Source organism: Rhamphochromis sp. 'chilingali' (genome assembly GCF_963969265.1).
Source record: "Rhamphochromis sp. 'chilingali' genome assembly, chromosome: 1".
NCBI classification, from domain to species: domain Eukaryota; kingdom Metazoa; phylum Chordata; class Actinopteri; order Cichliformes; family Cichlidae; genus Rhamphochromis; species Rhamphochromis sp. 'chilingali'.
This window is the reverse complement of record NC_137929.1, coordinates 5,168,901-5,187,232: the sequence shown is the minus strand read 5'-3', so window position 1 is coordinate 5,187,232 and position 18,332 is coordinate 5,168,901. Positions and strand designations below refer to the sequence as shown.

At 41.1% G+C, this 18,332-nt stretch overlaps 1 protein-coding gene across 1 annotated transcript in view; it reads left to right on the top strand.

Moving 5' to 3' along the window:
• The window catches only part of LOC308399230 (NLR family CARD domain-containing protein 3-like), a 40,138-nt gene that overhangs the window by 11,501 nt on the left and 10,305 nt on the right, over positions 1–18,332 (top strand). Inside the window, exons 5-6 of the mRNA XM_080886360.1 lie at positions 2,322–2,495; positions 12,279–12,452. Coding sequence (XP_080742486.1) covers positions 2,322–2,495; positions 12,279–12,452 — 348 coding nt within the window. The remainder of the gene's footprint in view (positions 1–2,321; positions 2,496–12,278; positions 12,453–18,332) is intronic.

The following is an 18,332-nucleotide window of genomic DNA, read 5'->3' as shown; positions in this document are numbered from 1 at the left end:
AAAGCAAAAAAGGTAAGTGTTTTCTTGTGATTGCCAGGGGTGACAGGCTCTGTGCGCTGAGTTATGTGAGGGGACACTCGGTTATTTAATGACTTAGTGGGAATGGGCGGATTAAGGGGGCATAGAGGGATGTTTAACTGTCTCGCTAACTCAGACTCCATGAGGTTCTGATTGAACAAGAGCCTGAAAGGTCTGGTTAACTAGAACAGAGAGTTGGAGTTGCAATCTGGGTTTTTATGTTTGTGTGAGTATCCTCCACCCTTATCCCTGAACTTTCCAGTGGGCAGACCCTGGTGTGGAATCGAAAACAGACAGGTTCATCACGAGAAGCAAGCTGATCTTTCATGGTTTGATTTAATGACTGAAAAACATACAGCGGACGGTGGTTAGCACTGTTGCCGCACAGCAAGAAGGTCCTGAGCAAAAGTCTTTACAAACTCAACCAGGAAATCATCATGCGAGCAGAAAGAAAGAGGATGAGCAGATAGGTAAGCAAGAGAAACCCGCCAGCGTCCCAGGTTTCCAGAGAAGGTTCAGGTTCTAGGTACCTGAAATGGGATGTAATTCAATTCAATTCAATTTTATTTATATAGCGCCAAATCACAACAGTCACCTCAATGCGCTTTATATTGTACAGTAGATCGTACAGTAATAGATACAGAGAAAAACCCAACAATCATATGACCCCCTATGAGCAAACACTTTGGCGACAGTGGGAAGGAAAAACTCCCTTTTAACAGGAAGAAATTTTTGGTGTCAAAGTCAAAGCACAGATCCACCCAGTCTCTGTATTTCAGCTTATTTCCTTTATACACACATTTAACAGGAACAGTTTCAGACAGCTAGTGTTTACCTGACATTACCTGCGTACCTCACAGTTTGCAGGTAATGGGCATAATAATTACTGAACAGAGACATCCTGCTGTGAACTTTGTTGCTGTGGATCTAAAATGTAAAAATACATCTGAGAAGATTTCTAATCATGATTTTATGAGCCCCCAAAGTTTGATTCTGTTCATCTGGACGTAGCGCTCTCAGCGGGAGAAACATTTTGTCACTCATCAAGACGACTTCTTCAGGCTCAGCTGACTGCAGCTTTCCCCAATCTTATAAAGAGTACATCTGCATAATGACTCAAACCTAATGGTCAAGGAACTGACCTCCCAGCCTTATTGTTCCTTCAGTGGGCTGGTTTCAGTCATTATGCAAATGTACTTTTTATAGGGTTGGAAACCAGAAGTCAGCTGAGACTGACGAAGTCACCTGGATGAGTGACGAAATGTTTCTCCCACTGAAAGCGCTACGTCCAGATGAACAGAATCAACTTTTGGGATTTACTAACCTGGATGATTGAGCATGGATCAAGACGGGTTTTTATGAGGTTTACAGTTTCTTATAATTTCTAAACCAGAAGGTTGAGGAGATGGAGCTCATGATAACTGGCTACTGCCCTTCAGCGTGCTTTATGAAATCATCCAATCAAAATAAAGTTAGGGAGAGCGGGGCTTTAAAGGGGAATGAGCCAAAGCAGCTTTTAGACAGAAAATGAAATGAGAGTCCAGGATGTGATACATTATTTATAACTACATTTACAGTAATCACACATATTAGAATTAATAAAGTGACCAGCAGTACTGTAGTAAGTGTAATACTGCAGTACTCACAGGCCTGTGCCAGCAGACACTGAACTACTGTCACTAAATCAACCTGGTCTTCACTGGTTTCCATTTACATACATTGGAATAATTGTGTTTAATTTGAAATATTTTTCTTCTGTTACACTTAAATTCTTGAACATTTTTTTATTTAATTGTGCATTGTAGTGTACTCATTTGTACACATTTGATTACTTAGATTCAACATATAAAGAGATTTTATTTGATAATAAATATTATTGTTTTATTGTTCTTGTTATTTTTTTCAGGCTGAGCAGCTGTAACATCTCAGAGGAAGGCTGTGAAAATTTGTTGTCAGTGGTCAGCTCCCAGTCCTGTAGTCTGAGAGAGCTGGACTTGAGTACCGACAGCCTGGAGGCTTCAGCAGTAAAGCTTCTGTCTGCTGCAGTGGAGAGTCCACACGCCAAACTGAATATTCTGAGGTCTGACCGATTTGTATTCTTTTTTCTTTTGTTTGTTTGTTTTGTTTTTAACTGATAAAATAAATCCAGCAATTTAAACAGTAGAGGTAAACTTGATCAATTTACTGTTGTTTCGTACCACATCTGCTCAGCATAAAACAACAAGGATTCTTAAAATATAAGATTAGTTATTGCACCCTGATTACACTTTAACATCAGTCTTTGTTCATGTTTTCATTTTCAGACTCAACGTCTGTGAACTTCTAGCGGAAAACTGTGAAACTGTGTCCTCAATGCTCAGCTCTCAGTCCTCTACTCTGACAGAGCTGGACCTGAGTATCAAAAATGTGCAGGATTCAGGAGTGAAGATTCTGTCTGCTGGACTACAAAGTTTAAACTGTAAACTAAATACTCTGAGGTCAGATCAATTGACATTTTGTTTTTTTTAAATGAACCAATTAAACATTTTATTCAAGGCTTCCGGTTCCGGCGCTCGTGGGGATGGACACCTAGTACGAGAGCTCTCGACTGAAACTTATTAAAACTGCCCCAAGTAAATTAATACACTAAGTGCACATAAAGAGGAAAAAGGGGTTTAAATGATGTCCAGAAAGAACAAAATAGCTAAGAAGTTAACGTTTGAAAACGTGGAAGATGGCAATGTGCAGCTAACAGAAGGGGCTAACGTTAGCCCCTATAGGGCTAGCCGAGGCCACTCTCCCACTCCTAGCCGCGAGGATTCTGGGACAGAAGATGAGGTTGACCCAGCAAGTTTGACGCTGATACTGAAAGAACTGAGAGGCGTTGGGAAAGAGGTGAAAGAATTTCGAAAAGACACGAAAGCGCAACTGGTGGAAATAAGGGGTGAGTTGGATAAAGCCAATGCGCGGCTTAATGATGTGGAAACCAGGGTTGCAGAACACAAAGATAAGCTCCAGAACACAGACGAGATTTTGTCTGAGATACTAACAATGCAATTCAATGTTATTTATATAGCGCCAAATCACAACAAAAGTCACCTCAAGGCGCTTCATAGATACAGAGAAAAACCCAACAATCACATGACCCCCTATGAACAAGCACTTTGGCGACAGTGGGAAGGAAAAACTCCCTTTTAACAGAAAGAAACCTCTGGCAGAACCAGGCTCAGGGAGGGGCGGGGCCATTTGCTGTGATTGGTTGGAGTGAGAGAAGGAAGACAGGATAAAGACATGCTGTGGAAGAGAGACAGAGGTTAATAACACATATGATTCAATGCAGAGAGGTCTGTTAACACATAGTGAGTGAGAAAGGTGACTGGAAAGGAAAAACTCAATGCATCATGGGAATCCCCGGCAGCCTACGTCTATTGCAGCATAACTAAGGGAGGATTCAGGGTCACCTGGCCCAGCTCTAACTATATGCTTTAGCAAAAAGGAAAGTTTGAAGCTGATCTTCAAAGTAGAGAGGGCGTCTGTCTCCTGAACTCAAACTGGGAGCTGCTTCCACACCCAGTCCAACATAGCCAGGCTTTCTTTGCTGCTTTGACAAAACCTCAAATCCCAGTCAGAGATGATGAGCATCATCACAGTGATGATCATTTCTCTATTAACCCAGGCTTTCTGCTTCAGGATCTGTGCACGCTCAGAAAACAAGGAGACCTTTAAACATAATTTCACTAAATGGATGGATTGAGCTCGGCCTACAGATGAACTGGTGCCAGAGATCATAAAGAACATCAAACAGTCAAATTCAACACTTTTAATAGAAATATGAGATTAATCTTAAAAGTAGAGATAGTGTCTGTCTCCTGAATCCAAACTGGAAGCTGGTTCCACAGAAGAGGGGCCTGAAAACTGAAGGCTCTGCCTCCCATTCTACTTTCAAATACTCTAGGAACAACAAGTAGGCCTGCAGTGTGAGAGCGAAGTGCTCTAATGGGGTGATATGGTACTACAAGGTCATTAAGATAAGATGGGGCCTGATTATTTAAGATCTTGTATGTGAGGAGCAGGATTTTGAATTCAATTCTGGATTTAACAGGAAGCCAATGAAGGGAAGCCAATACAGGAGAAATCTGCTCTCTCTTTCTAGTCCCTGTCAGTACTCTTGCTGCAGCATTTTGGATTAACTGAAGGCTTTTCAGGGAGTTTTTTGGACATCCTGATAATAACGAATTACAATAGTCCAGCCTGGAAGTAATAAATGCATGAACTAGTTTTTCAGCGTCACTCTGAGACAGGATATTTCTAACTTTAGAGATGTTGCGCAAATGGAAGAAAGCATGCAGGAAAAGTTTCAAACAAAACTAACATCACTGGAGGCTTACTCGAGGAGGGAGTCGCTCAGACTGTACAGGGTGCCGGAGGGAGAAGAATCGGGAGCTCCATCTATGGCCCACTTTGTGGAGAAGCTACTCCGGGAGAATCTCGCCATCCCACCATCAACACCGTTACAAATTCAGAGAGCACACAGAGCGTTATCATTACTCCCTCCGGACGGCTCCCAACCCAGATCGATCCTGGTAAAATTCCTGTGCTTCACGGTTAAAGAAGAAGTGCTGAGGCTCGCTTGGCAAAAGAAAGGTTTTATGCTGAATTCCAGCAAGATCAACCTCGACCACGATTACCCCCCTGAGATCATGGCTATGAGGAAGGAGTATGCAGAGGCACGAAAGGTCCTAAAAGAGAAGAATGTACGGTTTAGGACCCTCTACTCAGCGCGCCTTAAGGTTTTTTTCGAAGAAGGAGTGAAAACCTACAACACGGTGGAGGAGGCAACGGCTGACCTGGCGAGTCGGGGCCTGCCGGTAAAGGTGATTACACCACCGGCAACCCCCAGAGAAAAACTACAAAGATGCCCGCTGTGGCGGGGAGTTGGTGGTCGGCGTCCGCGTCAGATCCGAGGAGCTGCGGGATATAGAGAGAAGCTGCAAGTATACAGACGTGAAGAGAACGAATTTAATGTTATGTATTAGCTATGGACAACATGGTGAAATATGGTTACTGTCGAGCTAAAATGGGTGGGGCTTCTCGTGCTGTGAGTGACGTCGCAGTGGAAAGCCCCCTAACTCAGGGGGTAATAAGGGGTTTCCCTTCAAGTTGTGAGGGTGTCAGTGGAAGTGCTCCACTGTCAGAAGCCAGCTTAGGAGCTTTCAAGCTCCAGTTATGTTCAAATGTTTTCAGTTCATTCCTAACTTTTTTCACTTGTTACTGTTTTAAGAGGGGGTTGCCTGCTGCTATTGAGTTTATGCACTGTGGTAACTTAATATATCTTTATGGGAAGTGAGTCAGTGAAAGTAATCTCTTTTAATGTTAACGGGGTTCTGAACGTGATTAAGATGAATAAGATACTGTCCAAACTAAGGAAGGAGAAGGCCCAGATTGCATTACTTCAGGAGACACACATGAACCAAGTAGATCACTTGAGATTGAAAAGAAAGGGTTTTAAATATGTATTCTCCTCTTCCGTTAAGTCCAAACACAAGAGGGGTGTGGCTACACTTATCTCTGGTACACTTAACTATGAACATATCTAAGAACTCTGTGACGAGGAAGGCAGATTGGTTAGAATAACAGAATGGATAGAGGGGTCTGAAATCACAATTTTAAATGTTTATGCTCCCCCCGGGAGCGATTGGCTATTCTATAGGAATAGGTTTGATTTATTGGTGGATTCTCAGGGGATAGTTGTCTGTGGGGGGGTTTTAACTTTAGACTTGACCCTAAACTAGACTCCTCCTCCCCAACCAACCAGGTAACAGCACTTACTAGAAAAGTCAATTCCTATATGGTAGAGATGGGGATAATAGATGTATGGAGGGACCGCTACGCATCTACCAGAAATTTCACTCATTACTCTGGTTCCTTTAAAGTGTATGCAAGGCTGGACTACTTTTTTATGTTTAAAGTTGATAGGTTTAGGGTCAAAGACTGTGACATATTAACAAGAGATCTATCTGACCACAGTCCTATCTCTCTATCTTTGCAGGTGGCTAGGAAAAAATGTACCACACTGTGGAAATTGTTATCGCACCTTAATGATCCTGCCATAGTTTCCAAATTAAAGGTAGACATTAAAGAATTTCTAGATGTTAATGACACAGGAGAGGTATCGCCAGCTATTCTTTGGGATACGCTCAAAGCGGTAATGAGAGGTACATTAATTTCTATCGCCTCCCACTTAAAGAGAATCAAAGGGCAAAAATTAGCAGAACTACAGGCAAATTTAAAGTTGAAAGAATAGGAAGACATAAACACCGCAAATCCTACTGTGAAGCAGGATATCAGGTCGCATGCGCACGCATGCGCACGCAGCGACCGGCAGTGAGTGAGAGCTTGGCATCCTAAGTTTTTAAGTTTTTATTATTTCTTTTTGGTTTTATTTGTTGCCGTGTGTTTTGGTTGAAAGAAGTGACAGTTTCTTACAAAGTGACACACGCTCCACAACAGTGAGAACGTCATGGATTCTCTCTTCTTCATTTTGGTTGGATTTCTACTGTGCTGGCTTGTTTCCAATGAGGTGGGCGAGGCCGTGAGTCAGCTGAGGATTGTTTACTCCCACGACGAACTGTTACAACTTAACTTACCGTATGATGGTAAGGACCTCACCTCATGTATACCGGATTTTATACATAAAGACTCTAACAGAACGAGTGAGAAGAGGAAGAGGAAAAGAGGGAGACGTGGAGGTGTTAAATTGCGTATGAGGAGACAACAGGTCAGTCGGTTTCCCCTGTCGTCTGTTATCCTTGGAAATGTTCAGTCTCTTAGGAACAAACTAGATGAACTCCAGGGAAACGTCAGGTTCCAGAAAGACTTCAGGGACAGCTGTGTAATGGCTTTTTCCGAGACATGGCTGACGGAGATGGATCAGGACGCCGATTTTTCAATCGACGGTTTTGGAGCTCCCTTCCGCCGGGATCGAGATGCACGGGTAACAGGGAAATCTCAAGGAGGGGGAGTATGCTTGTATGTGAACAAACGTTACTGTAGCGCTGTGACTGTTAGAAAATGTATTTGTACACCAGATGTTGAACTTTTATCTGTGTCACTGCGCCCTTTTTATCTCCCTCGTGAGTTTCCACAACTTTTTATAACCGTAGTTTACATTCACCCGAAGGCTCACCCCGCCTCCACTTGCAGCATCATTTCAGACGTAGTGCAGAAGCTGCAGGCGCTTTCTCCTGATGCCCCAAACTTTATAATGGGGGATTTTAACCATGTCTCCCTTAAATCAACTTTGGGCAATCTGTATCAATATGTATCCTGTCCTACCAGACGGGATAAAATGTTGGACCTTTGTTACGGATCGGTGAAGAATGCTTATAAATCCCTCCCGCTTCCTCCTCTGGGATCTTCTGACCATAACTGTGTGCATCTTCTGCCCATCTATAAAACTGTCTTAAAACGAGAGAAGACAAAGACTAAGGATGTTGACATATGGTCAGAAGAATCTGTGCTTACCTTGCAGGAATGTTTTAAGTGTACAGATTGGGAAGTTTTTATTCAGTCTTGTGGAGATGATCTCGACGCTTTGGTGGATGTTACTAGCTCTTATGCAGTATTTTGTAAAGACATGATTATACCCCGTAAGCGCGTTAAAATTTACGCTAACAATAAGCCATGGGTCACTAAAAGTGTCAAATCCTGTTTAAGGAAAAAGAGACAGGCCTTTAAAGAGGGGGCTGTTACCGATTTTCAGACAGCCACCAAGGAAATGAAAATCGAGATCTTGAAAGCAAAACAGAGCTACAAAAACCTTCTTGAAAGCAAATTTGCTGCAAAAAATTTGGGTCTGCCTGGACTTGTATGAAAACCATAGCAGGGTTTCAAAATCCCCAGAGCAGCAGTCAGGTCATTTTAGATGGTTTTAATTCAGACAGAGATTTTGCAAATGCTTTAAACATGTTTTATGCTCGTTTTAGTTCTTCTGATTTTAGCGAGGATATTTTGGAACTGAAACAGAAACTGAGAGATACTCAGCACTTTATCATTGAACTCAGCGATGTTAAAAAGGCCTTTCATACAGTCAATGTGAACAAGAGCCAGGTCCTGATAATATTAGTGGCCGCCTAATTAAATCTTGTGCTGATGAACTCAGTCCTATATTTCAGGTTATTTTTAACAAATCCTTGCAAACACAACATGTGCCCTCTCTTTGGAAAGAAGCAGTCGTGGTTCCTGTCCCTAAATCTAAACGACTTCAGGCCTGTTGCCTCACTTCAGTTGTCATGAAAGTCTTTGAAAAAATCATCAGAAATGTGATTATGAAAGAGACTGAAAGTCAGCTGGATCCAATGCAGTTTGCATACAGGCCCAACAGAGGAGTGGAGGACGCACTTTTGACTTTACTAAATCTAATTCTTAAACATGTAGAGAGTAAAGGGACTTTTGCAAGACTTCTTTTCATTGATTTTTCTTCGGCTTTTAATACAATACAGCCCCATATTTTAATTAAAAGACTTTTAGAACAGTTTGAAATCAGGAAAAACCTGCTGGGCTGGATTTTAGATTTTCTAACTGACAGGTCACAAAGAGTGAGAATAAATGGGGTTCTGTCTGACCCAGTGTTCTCCTCCACAGGTTCTCCTCAAGGCTGCGTCCTATCGCCCTTATTATTCACTCTCTATACAAATATGTGTCAGGGCAGACATGAAAACAGGGTCATTATTAAATATGCAGATGACTCTGTTATTGTCAGCTTACTGAAAGAGGGTGAAACTAACCACGGCCCAGTCATTGATGACTTTGTTCAGTGGTGGGAGGAGTCTTATCTCCAGCTGAACATATCTAAAACAAAAGACATGGTTGTTGATTTTAGGAAACAACAAAATGGGCACAGAGTCACTTTAATTAAAGGTCAGAAAATAGAGCAAGTACAATCATATAAATATCTTGGGACCATAATAAATGAAAAACTGAACTTTGATCAAAATTGCAAATCAGTTTGTAAAAAGGGTCACCAGCACCTTTATTGCCTTAGGAAACTTGTTCATTTCCACATTGACCAAAAAATTTTAACTTTGTTTTATCGTTCTTTTATTGAGTCTGTTTTATCCTTTTGTTTGGTGGCATGGTTTGGTCAGACCTCTGTCACAGAGAAAAACTCTCTGAATCAGATAGTGAGATGGTCCAGTCGTCTGATAGGTGAGCCACAGTCTTGTTTAGCCTCCCTGTACTCTAAGCAGGTACAGAGGATGGCTTTATCAATCCTTAAAAATGGTTCCCATCCTCTAAGGGGTGAATTTCAGCTTCTTCCCTCAGGACGGAGGTTTCTATTTCCGAGATGCAGGACAAAGCGTTATAAAAATAGCTTTGTCCCCGTTGCTGTCACTGAATTAAATAAGAACTGTTTTTGATTCGAAATATTAAAGTATGTGTCACAGTGAGTTTTATATATTTACTAGGTATGTGTGTTTTTAAAGGGATGTCAAATGCTGTCATTTTTCTGTAAAGCAAATTTACCTTGCCTTTAGGTATAAATAAAGTTACCTTACCTTACCTTACCTAAATACAGGATGAAATTAATGATATTTACACCCAGGAGGCCCAAAATAACTTAATTTTTTTGAGGCAAAAATACTATGAGACAGGAGGGAAATCTGCAAAATATCTGGCACATAAATAACGCAAACAACTAGAGGAAAGTACGATATACCAAATCAAGGACCCCAAGACTAATATTCTGGAATCAAAATTAGAAGACATTCAGAAATGTTTTGAGACCTTCTTTAGGGAGCTGTACTCACAGCCCAATGCTACGGAGGAGAATTGTACTGATGCCTTTCTTAGCTCTCTAGAATTACCTTCACTCCCGTCTCTCAAAAATGAGCTTCTAACACATCCCATTTTAGTGGAAGAAATTAATGCTTTTTCCAGATTAAAACCAGGTAAGGCAGTTGGGCCGGACGGGTTCAGTTCTCAGTGGTATCGCACCCTGAGGGCAGATCTAGTCCCCACATTGCTGAAGTCATTTAACTACATCCTACAGGAGGGAGAAATCCCACCCTCCTGGAGGGAGGCAACTATTTCAATTATCCCAAAAGAGGGGAAAGATAAACGAGAATGTGGAAACTATCGACCAATCAGTGTCCTTAACTTGGATTACAAACTATTTACTTCTATTCTTGCTCGTAGACTGGAGAAGTTGGTACCTGACCTCATCGATTTAGATCAGACTGGTTTCATTCACTATAGACAAACAACTGACAACATTAGGAGAATATTACACATCTCTACTCAAATTTACAGTAAATCGGGATAATGAGAAAATTAAGTACCTGGGAATATATTTGACTGCGGACCTCTCGCTGCTCTTTCAGGCAAACTACGAGCCAATATCTGCAAGTATAAAAGCTGATTTGCACAGATGGAATCTGGTCCCCTTTATGCGTCTCAGCTCCCGGGTAACCGCAATCAAGATGGACACGCTCCCCAGACTGCTTTATCTTTTTAGAAACTTGCCAATAGAAGTGAGCGATTACCAATTTATTGAGTGGGACAAATGGATCTCCAGATTTATCTGGCAGGGCCGAAAGCCAAGGATTAAATATGCTACCCTCCAGCTCCCCAAGGAAAAGGGAGGACTGGGTCTCCCCTGCCTCAGGAATTACTATTATGTCGCTCAAATAACCCCCCTCTTATATTGGTGTAACAAAACATACACGGCTAGGTGGAAGGAACTGGAGTCCAGCCTGTTGGACCGATTCCCCCTACAAGCTGTAATGGCAGATAAGGGTCTAATGTGCCGGCTGGAAAAGCTGGGGAACCCCTGGTTAACCCACACCCTCCAAGTTTGGCAGAAGGTAATCAACATCTGTGGGATACACAAAATGCTAAAAATCTTCAGGTGGGTTGCTTTCGACTCGGATTTTATTCCAAACAGACACGACTCTAACTTTGAAGCATGGATATCCTATGGCCTTACGACATTCCTCTCTCTTACTCATAGAAATATTGTGCTCAGATTTGAGGCCTTACGGGACGATCACAACCTGACAAAATACAACTTTCATAGAAACTTACAGCTGAGATCATATATTGATCATGAATGCAAACTGTCCGACTTCAATGATGCTGAGTCGCATTTTTTCCTCATCCTGAAAAATGCCACAACCATGACCCCTACTAAATCTATTTCTAAACTATACAAAGCCCTCTCTAGTGCCAGCAAGGATAATACTTTATACACTAAGGATAAATGGGAAAAGGAATCAGGGATTGCTATTTCTGTGGGGGAGTGGGAAAATGTTTTGTACTGCCAGTGGTCCACGTCCAGTTCTATGAGCTGGAAGGAACATGGCTGGAAGAATATTATTAGGTACTTCAAGACTCCATATCAGGAGAGGTACAAAGGGGCTTATATGCAATGCTGGAGACAATGCGGCTCGACTGTTGCTAACCATTTTCATGTCTTTTGGGACTGTCCCAAGTTAAAAAAACGTTCAGGTCTCCTTAAGTGCAGTCTTTAACGTTCAAATACCTTTAGATTTTAAGGTTTTATACATGGGTTTGGTCCCCTTTCTGGAATGTAGGAGTGAGATTAAGTTGGTGCAATTACTCTTGGTGGCAAGTAAAAAAACAATTACTAGAAGATGGTTAAGCCCAGCCCAGCCTACCCTAGACGACTGGTTTGGGATCATTTTAGAGATATTTAGGATGGAAAAACTTACATATCTGTTAAGAAATCAAAAAGCCAAAATCTACCAAAGTTGGAACAATTGGATCCAATTCATCACCCCCACGAGGGCTGACTTCACTTGATCTCACTATTACTTGGTTGTTTTTTGTTTGTTTGTTTTTTACATTTACTTCTATTACTATTGCTTGTTTATTTACTTATTTCTTCACAATGATTGCAGCATGGGCACCCCTCCCAGTTTGTGTTTATAGTTCCATGTAATGTGTTCTATATATCTCCTTCGGGAGAGCATGCGAGCAACTCTCCTAGTAATAGCTAGTGGAGGTTAATATGCAATATCTCCTGGACTTAATCTAAAACCTGGAAGGACTTTGTTCCCATGTTATTCATATACTGCTATGCAGATGGTTTTTTCTTGTCCAATCCAAATAAAGATATAATTAAAAAAAAACATTTTATTCAAGTTCATCCATATGATGTTGTATCTTAGTATGTTAAGGTTTCATCAAAAATAAAAAGATGGCATGTAATATAATAACAAACTTTACATAAGTATTATAGATTATCTTTTGTTTTTCAGACTGGGTGGCTGTAACCTGTCAGAGAGAAGCTGTGAAGCTCTGTGCTCAGTCCTCAGCTCCCAGTCCTCCAGTCTGAGAGAGCTGGACCTGAGTAACTCTGACCTGCAGGATTCAGGAGTGAAGCTTCTGTCTGCTGGACTAAAGAGTTCACAGTGTGCAGTGGAAACTCTCAGGTCAGGATTCAAACGTTAACACATATGATCATTTAAAATGTGAATTATATTATTGATTGACTTATCTATAGAGCTTTTAGCTAAACTTATATTTATATTTGAGTGGATTATTAGACTGAATTACTGTGTAAAATTTGTCACAGTCATACGATTTTGTTTATTTATTTATTTTTTTAATTCATGTACTGGCCATTTTACATAAATTTGGCTAATCTTCTACAATATATACATTTGATTTTGTTAGGAACAAAATGTACAAATTACATATTTTGCTGGATATTGGGTATTAATGAAATTATTATGTCTTTAATGACACCACATTTCCATATGTAGGAGGTTACTGGTGGTATTGTTTCAGTGTTTGAGTTTTCCTTGCAAAGAAACATCTGGAATTTAACAATACATGTTTTAAAGCTGTTTTCTCCAAAGGGATTTGTATTAGTGATGGTAAATTTGATTCTTTTTACCGAATCGAGTTTAAATGAGTCACTCACCAAAATGAATCGGGTTTTTTAAGTCATTTGAGTCTCTGAGTCAGTTGCCCAGAGAGTGCCAAAAATGTACTTTTTCTCTCAAACTTAATTTGTTTTTATTTTCATGTAAATCCTACTGCTACGATGAGTGACTGAAAAATAAAAACAACTATTTTATAGAGCAAAAAAGAATAAGATTTCTAAATTGGACATTTATTTTTGTTTATGTTATTAGTATTTCCTCTTTATCATCTTTGCACAAAAACAAAGTGTAGACTGAATGTTATATTGCATCAGTCAGACTATCAGGCTTCATCTCAGATGAAGGAGTGACTCTTCCGTGGTAACAAACTGTGAGTTTCAGCAGCTGAGAGGCAGGAGGGAAGGGTGAGTGAGTGGTCTTGATGCATTCTCAGTCTAGACTAGACTAGAAAGAGGGGCGCTGCTCTTGTGGCGACCAGCAGGTTGTCTCTCTCTGTCAGTGTCAGTGTTTTAACTTATTTTATTTCATTCTTTTATTCCTTTATATATATATTTTTTTGCCTGAGGAAATTCTATAGCATCGGCTTGTGCTTTGTGGAACTTCTTTTAACGAAGATGGGTTTTTTATTTCGCATGATTTTATTGGCAATCCTGACGGTTGTTTGGAGTCATTCCTTTACCATCAATAATCCTGGCTAATGTGCAGTCTCTGAGGAGTAAATTGGATGAACTGCATTTGAATGTCGCACACTTGCGTGGCTACAGGGATACATGTCTAATGGCATTCACAGAGACTTGGCTCAAGGACTCTGACCCTGATTGTTCTCTGGAACTAAATGGCTTCGGGTTTCCCATACGTTTGGATCGAGACCCCGGAGCTACCCAGAAATCTCAAGGAGGAGTGTGTTTGTATATAAATCAGAAATGGTGTAAAAATGTGACCGTTCGTAGACAAGTGTGTCTGCCTGACATTGAGCTCCTCTCTGTGTCTTTGAGGCCGTTTTATCTGCCCAGGGAATTCCCACAGATCAACGTCACCATTGTTTACATCCACCCTAAAGCGAATCCTAAGAATGCGACTGACACCATCTCCATTTTTTTCCTAATAACAAACCATGGTCTTCAAAAGGTCTTATGAGGCTGATTCATGAAAGGAAAAAAGCTTTTATTGAAGGGAATATCTTGAAAGTTAGAGAAATTAGGAAGGAGATCAGATCAGAAATTAAAAAAGCCAAAGTAAAATACAAGGATAAGGTAGAGGCGGAGATGGGTAGCAATAACTTAAGGGTGGCCTGGGCAGGCATGAAACACATGACTGGTCACTGTTACAGTGACTGTAATAAGATAAGTCTTCCTGGTTTTAGTTCAGACTCTCAGTTAGCAAGTAGAGAAGCTTATAGACCCTCTACAATTTGCATACAGGCCTCGTAGACGTGTTGATGATGCAGTGGTCACTCTGTTGAACTTCCTTTATCGCCATCTTGATGGCGCCAAAGCTCATGCTCAGCTCTTATTTATTGATTTTTCTTCAGCTTTTAATACTATCCAGCCACATCTTTTAGCTGATAAACTTCTTAACCAGTTTACACTTGATCTTAATCTCGTTGGTTGGGTTTTAAACTTTTTAACTGACAGATCTCAGTGTGTGAGAGTGAACGGCTGTTTTTCCAAACAGCTGAACTCTTCCACTGGCTCACCGCAAGGTTGTTGTCTCTCTCCTCTACTGTATATTTTGTACACTAATGACTGTCGCAGTACACAGGCCAACAGGCATTTCATTAAATACGCAGATGACACAGTCATTGTAAGCCTCCTTCATGGTGAAGAGGATTCCCATGGGCCTGTTGTGGATGAGTTTGTTTCGTGGTGTGATCAGTCCTTCTTAATGATCAGCACCTTGAAAACCAAGGACATGGTTATTGACTTCAGGGAGACATCCCCTCATCCTGCGCTAACAGTGGTAAATGTGCAGCCATTGAACTGGTGGACAGTTATAAGTATTTGGGGGTTGTTCTTGATAAAGCTCTGTGCTTTGAGTCACATCTTGCTGCTACAGTGAAAAAGGTTCAACAAAGACTTTTTAAGGAGGTTGAGAGGTTTCAATGTTTCATCTGCAATGATGACTCGTTTTTTATAAAAGTTTTATTGAATCTGTTTTAACTTTCTGTATCATTGCTTGGTACGGTAATATGTCTCTGAATAATAAGACCAGACTTAACAACCTGGTTAAAGTGGCTGGTAAGATTTCAGGGAGGTCTCAGGTCCAGCTTGTGGACTTTTATAACAGGCATGTGCTGAGGAAGGCGACCTCTGTCATGTTGTGTTCAGATCATCCTCTCTTTAATGATTTTCAACTGCTTCCATCAGGTCGTCGTTATAAAGTGCCTGCAGTGAAGACAAAGAGACATAGATTGTCTTTTGTACCTACTGCTATTATCATAGTTAATAACACTGAACCATATGTGTTGTTGCCATTGCACATTGTACTTTTTTGATGAAAAATCTAGGTTGTTTTCTCAGGCTTATATTATATTATATTATTTTGGAGTGTGTATGTGATGTGTTGGTTGCCTGTTTGTTTGTTTGTACGGACATCTACAACTATATGTAAAAATACAAAACAAAACAATTTTCAATTTGTTCTAGTTTATTGCACTTTTTGCTGTATATGTATATATGTATATGTAGTTACTATGGACTGAATGCATACATATTATTAAAATTTGGGCTATAACGGTTGTATTGATGTATAGCAACTTGAACTGCTCCCCAAAATGGCACTACAGCAGTGGTTCCCAAACTTTTTTTGCTGGGCCCCCCTTTGTTTTACACGAAAAACGTTCGCCTCCCCCCCGGCGCGTGAACAGCACGCACACGCACTAACACATCCTCCAACCACACACGCCCATATTTTGCTCCATTGCGGTTTATTTCACACCTCAAACATTTAGTAAACAATTAAGCAAATACAAGTAATCTGCAATAAATTACAGGTAGTAAGAAAATAAACTACTAAATCTTTTACGCTACGTCCGCACCTACACTGGTATTTTTGAAAACGCAGCTGTTTCATCCAAACAGCGTTTCAAATCACCAAAAACTGAGATTTTTTTAAAACTCCTTTTTTGCGGACGAGGAATACAGAGTTCATCTGGCAACGTCAAAGGTTGCGCCTTTTTTCACGTCACGTTATTGTTTATGTGAGATGAATTGCAGAATGGCAGACAGAGACAAAATACTGTTACTCTGAGTATCTGCAGGTTTCACACGCAGTTACTGTCCCTCCATTTACAAAGGCGTCACGGGTAGTTGTTTTTTCTTCTTCTGTAATACTAATCAACATTGCTGTCAATACATTTTCAAAAAATGCCTCTCTGTGCAAAATGGGTTCAAAAACATAAACAGCTGTGGGATACTGTTTGTCTGTGATTTGAATCGAGGGAACAAATCGTGGCAGGATCAGCCTGATGTTATTTGTATCCCGCTGTAACTTTACTCTATAAAGAGCAAACATCTCCAACATGTCAGGAGTAGTTAGTCATTACAACAAGTGTTTGTGAACTAAAAATTAAGAATGTGGGATCCTGTTTGTCCATGATTGGAAGAGCCCAGCGCTGCTCCCGACGCAGGGACCTACCTCAGCACCTGTGCAGGTGAAGCCAAAGGGCAGATTTGCTTCACCATATTTTCTAGTCTTTGGCTTAGAATGAAGTTGGTTTGGAAACATATTCAGCGATGCTTCATCTCCTGCTTTGCGTTTCTGTGGGCGCCGTGCTAGCAGTGTTCAAGCGTCTTAAAGGGTTTAACATCAAAGATTCAGTGGAGAGCTACTGTAACAGCTGAACAGAAAAACTCTTCCTCCCCTGGTGTGCTACTCTTCACAACCCGCAGGACTTTCACCCTCAAGAGATGGAAAAGGGGAACGAGGGCCGACGTCCAGGTGAAACTGAGAAGCTACCAGAGGCTAGCTTCTTGGCTGTGGGGAGAATCCTGGTGCCTGCGTCCACTTCCTCTCCTGACATTTAGTTAATATGTTACGCCGGTGACTGGGACCTGGGCTCTGTGGCTCAGAAGCAGTTTTTCTCACGGTGTGTCCGTCAAACGTTCACTGTTTTTATTGATAACAGCTATGTCTGCTCATCGATCATTGCTTCCCCCAGCTCTGGAGTCGCTGCCCTGCCCAGCAGGTCCACAGGTCTGCATTGTCTTTATTTCAAGTGCCGCTGCAGTCAGCTGTTGATTTTGCAGATCGACCGTCATCAACTCGGTTGGCCCCGCTTAACGTTCGCTCCATAACAAACAAATCATTTATTCTAAGCGATCTCTTTATTAAAGAGTCTCTAGATTTCATGTGTCTGACTGAGACGTGGCAGCAAAATAAGAATTATGTCCAATGTTCCCTCTAATGTTTCATGTGTCTGAGCGAACACACAAACTCCCTGAGCGGTCCCTTGGATCACTGGATCACGTTGTCATTAACGTGGCTTCACTCTACATCAACCAAAACACCGGTGTCGGCACATGAGGACGCTGTCATAGCCCGTCAGCGACGTTGATTAGCTGCGTATATACGAATGTGAATCATTGGCTGGACTATGGGATAAGGCGGCATCGTTCTAAATACTGGAGCAGCCAGTCACTGACTAACACTGCAAAGCAGAATTGTTAACGTATTTATTTTAATTTCAATTCAGGTTAGTATTTAGTATTTATTTATTTATTGTCATTGTCAAAAACAATGAAATTGCGTTTGGGGCTTCCATACAACCCAAAAAAAAAGAAAATAATAAATACCCCTTAAAACTCAAGTGTACATATTTAACCCAGTGTGACTCCAATGCAATAAGACAATCCTTAGCAACAACATGAGAACATGACAAGTAATGTTCGTAGAAAATCAGACAAAGACCTGAGAAACATGACAAAGTACAACAATGCAACCCATTCAATATTATTGTACTGTGAGATATGATATCAGATATGATAGTTATCTATTTAAGAAGGAGGGGGGGGGGGGGGGCAGGAGGGGGAAGAGAATAAAGATATGATGCACCAATGCAGACCAGTTCATTGCTATTAAGAAGTTGGATATGGTTATTGTCCGTGAGAGGGGGGCAGAGAGTTCAGGAGCCTCACAGCCTGTTAGATATCTTTTTGTGCGCAATGCAGAATCTCTGTGTGCAGAGAGCGTGTCAGCGGATTGCGCCCGTGCGCAGCTTAGAGGGAACATTGATTATGTCCACTTGAATGAAATCTGCCCGGCTGGCTGCTCCGTCATCTGAACTCCGCGTCTTTTAGGACGTGGTGGAGGACTCGCTGTTGTTTACCAGGACAGATTCACATGCAGTCTGATGACCTCGGACTCCTTTTCTGCATTTGAGTCACAGATGATGGTCAGTTCTCTAAAAACCAGTTATTGTATTTT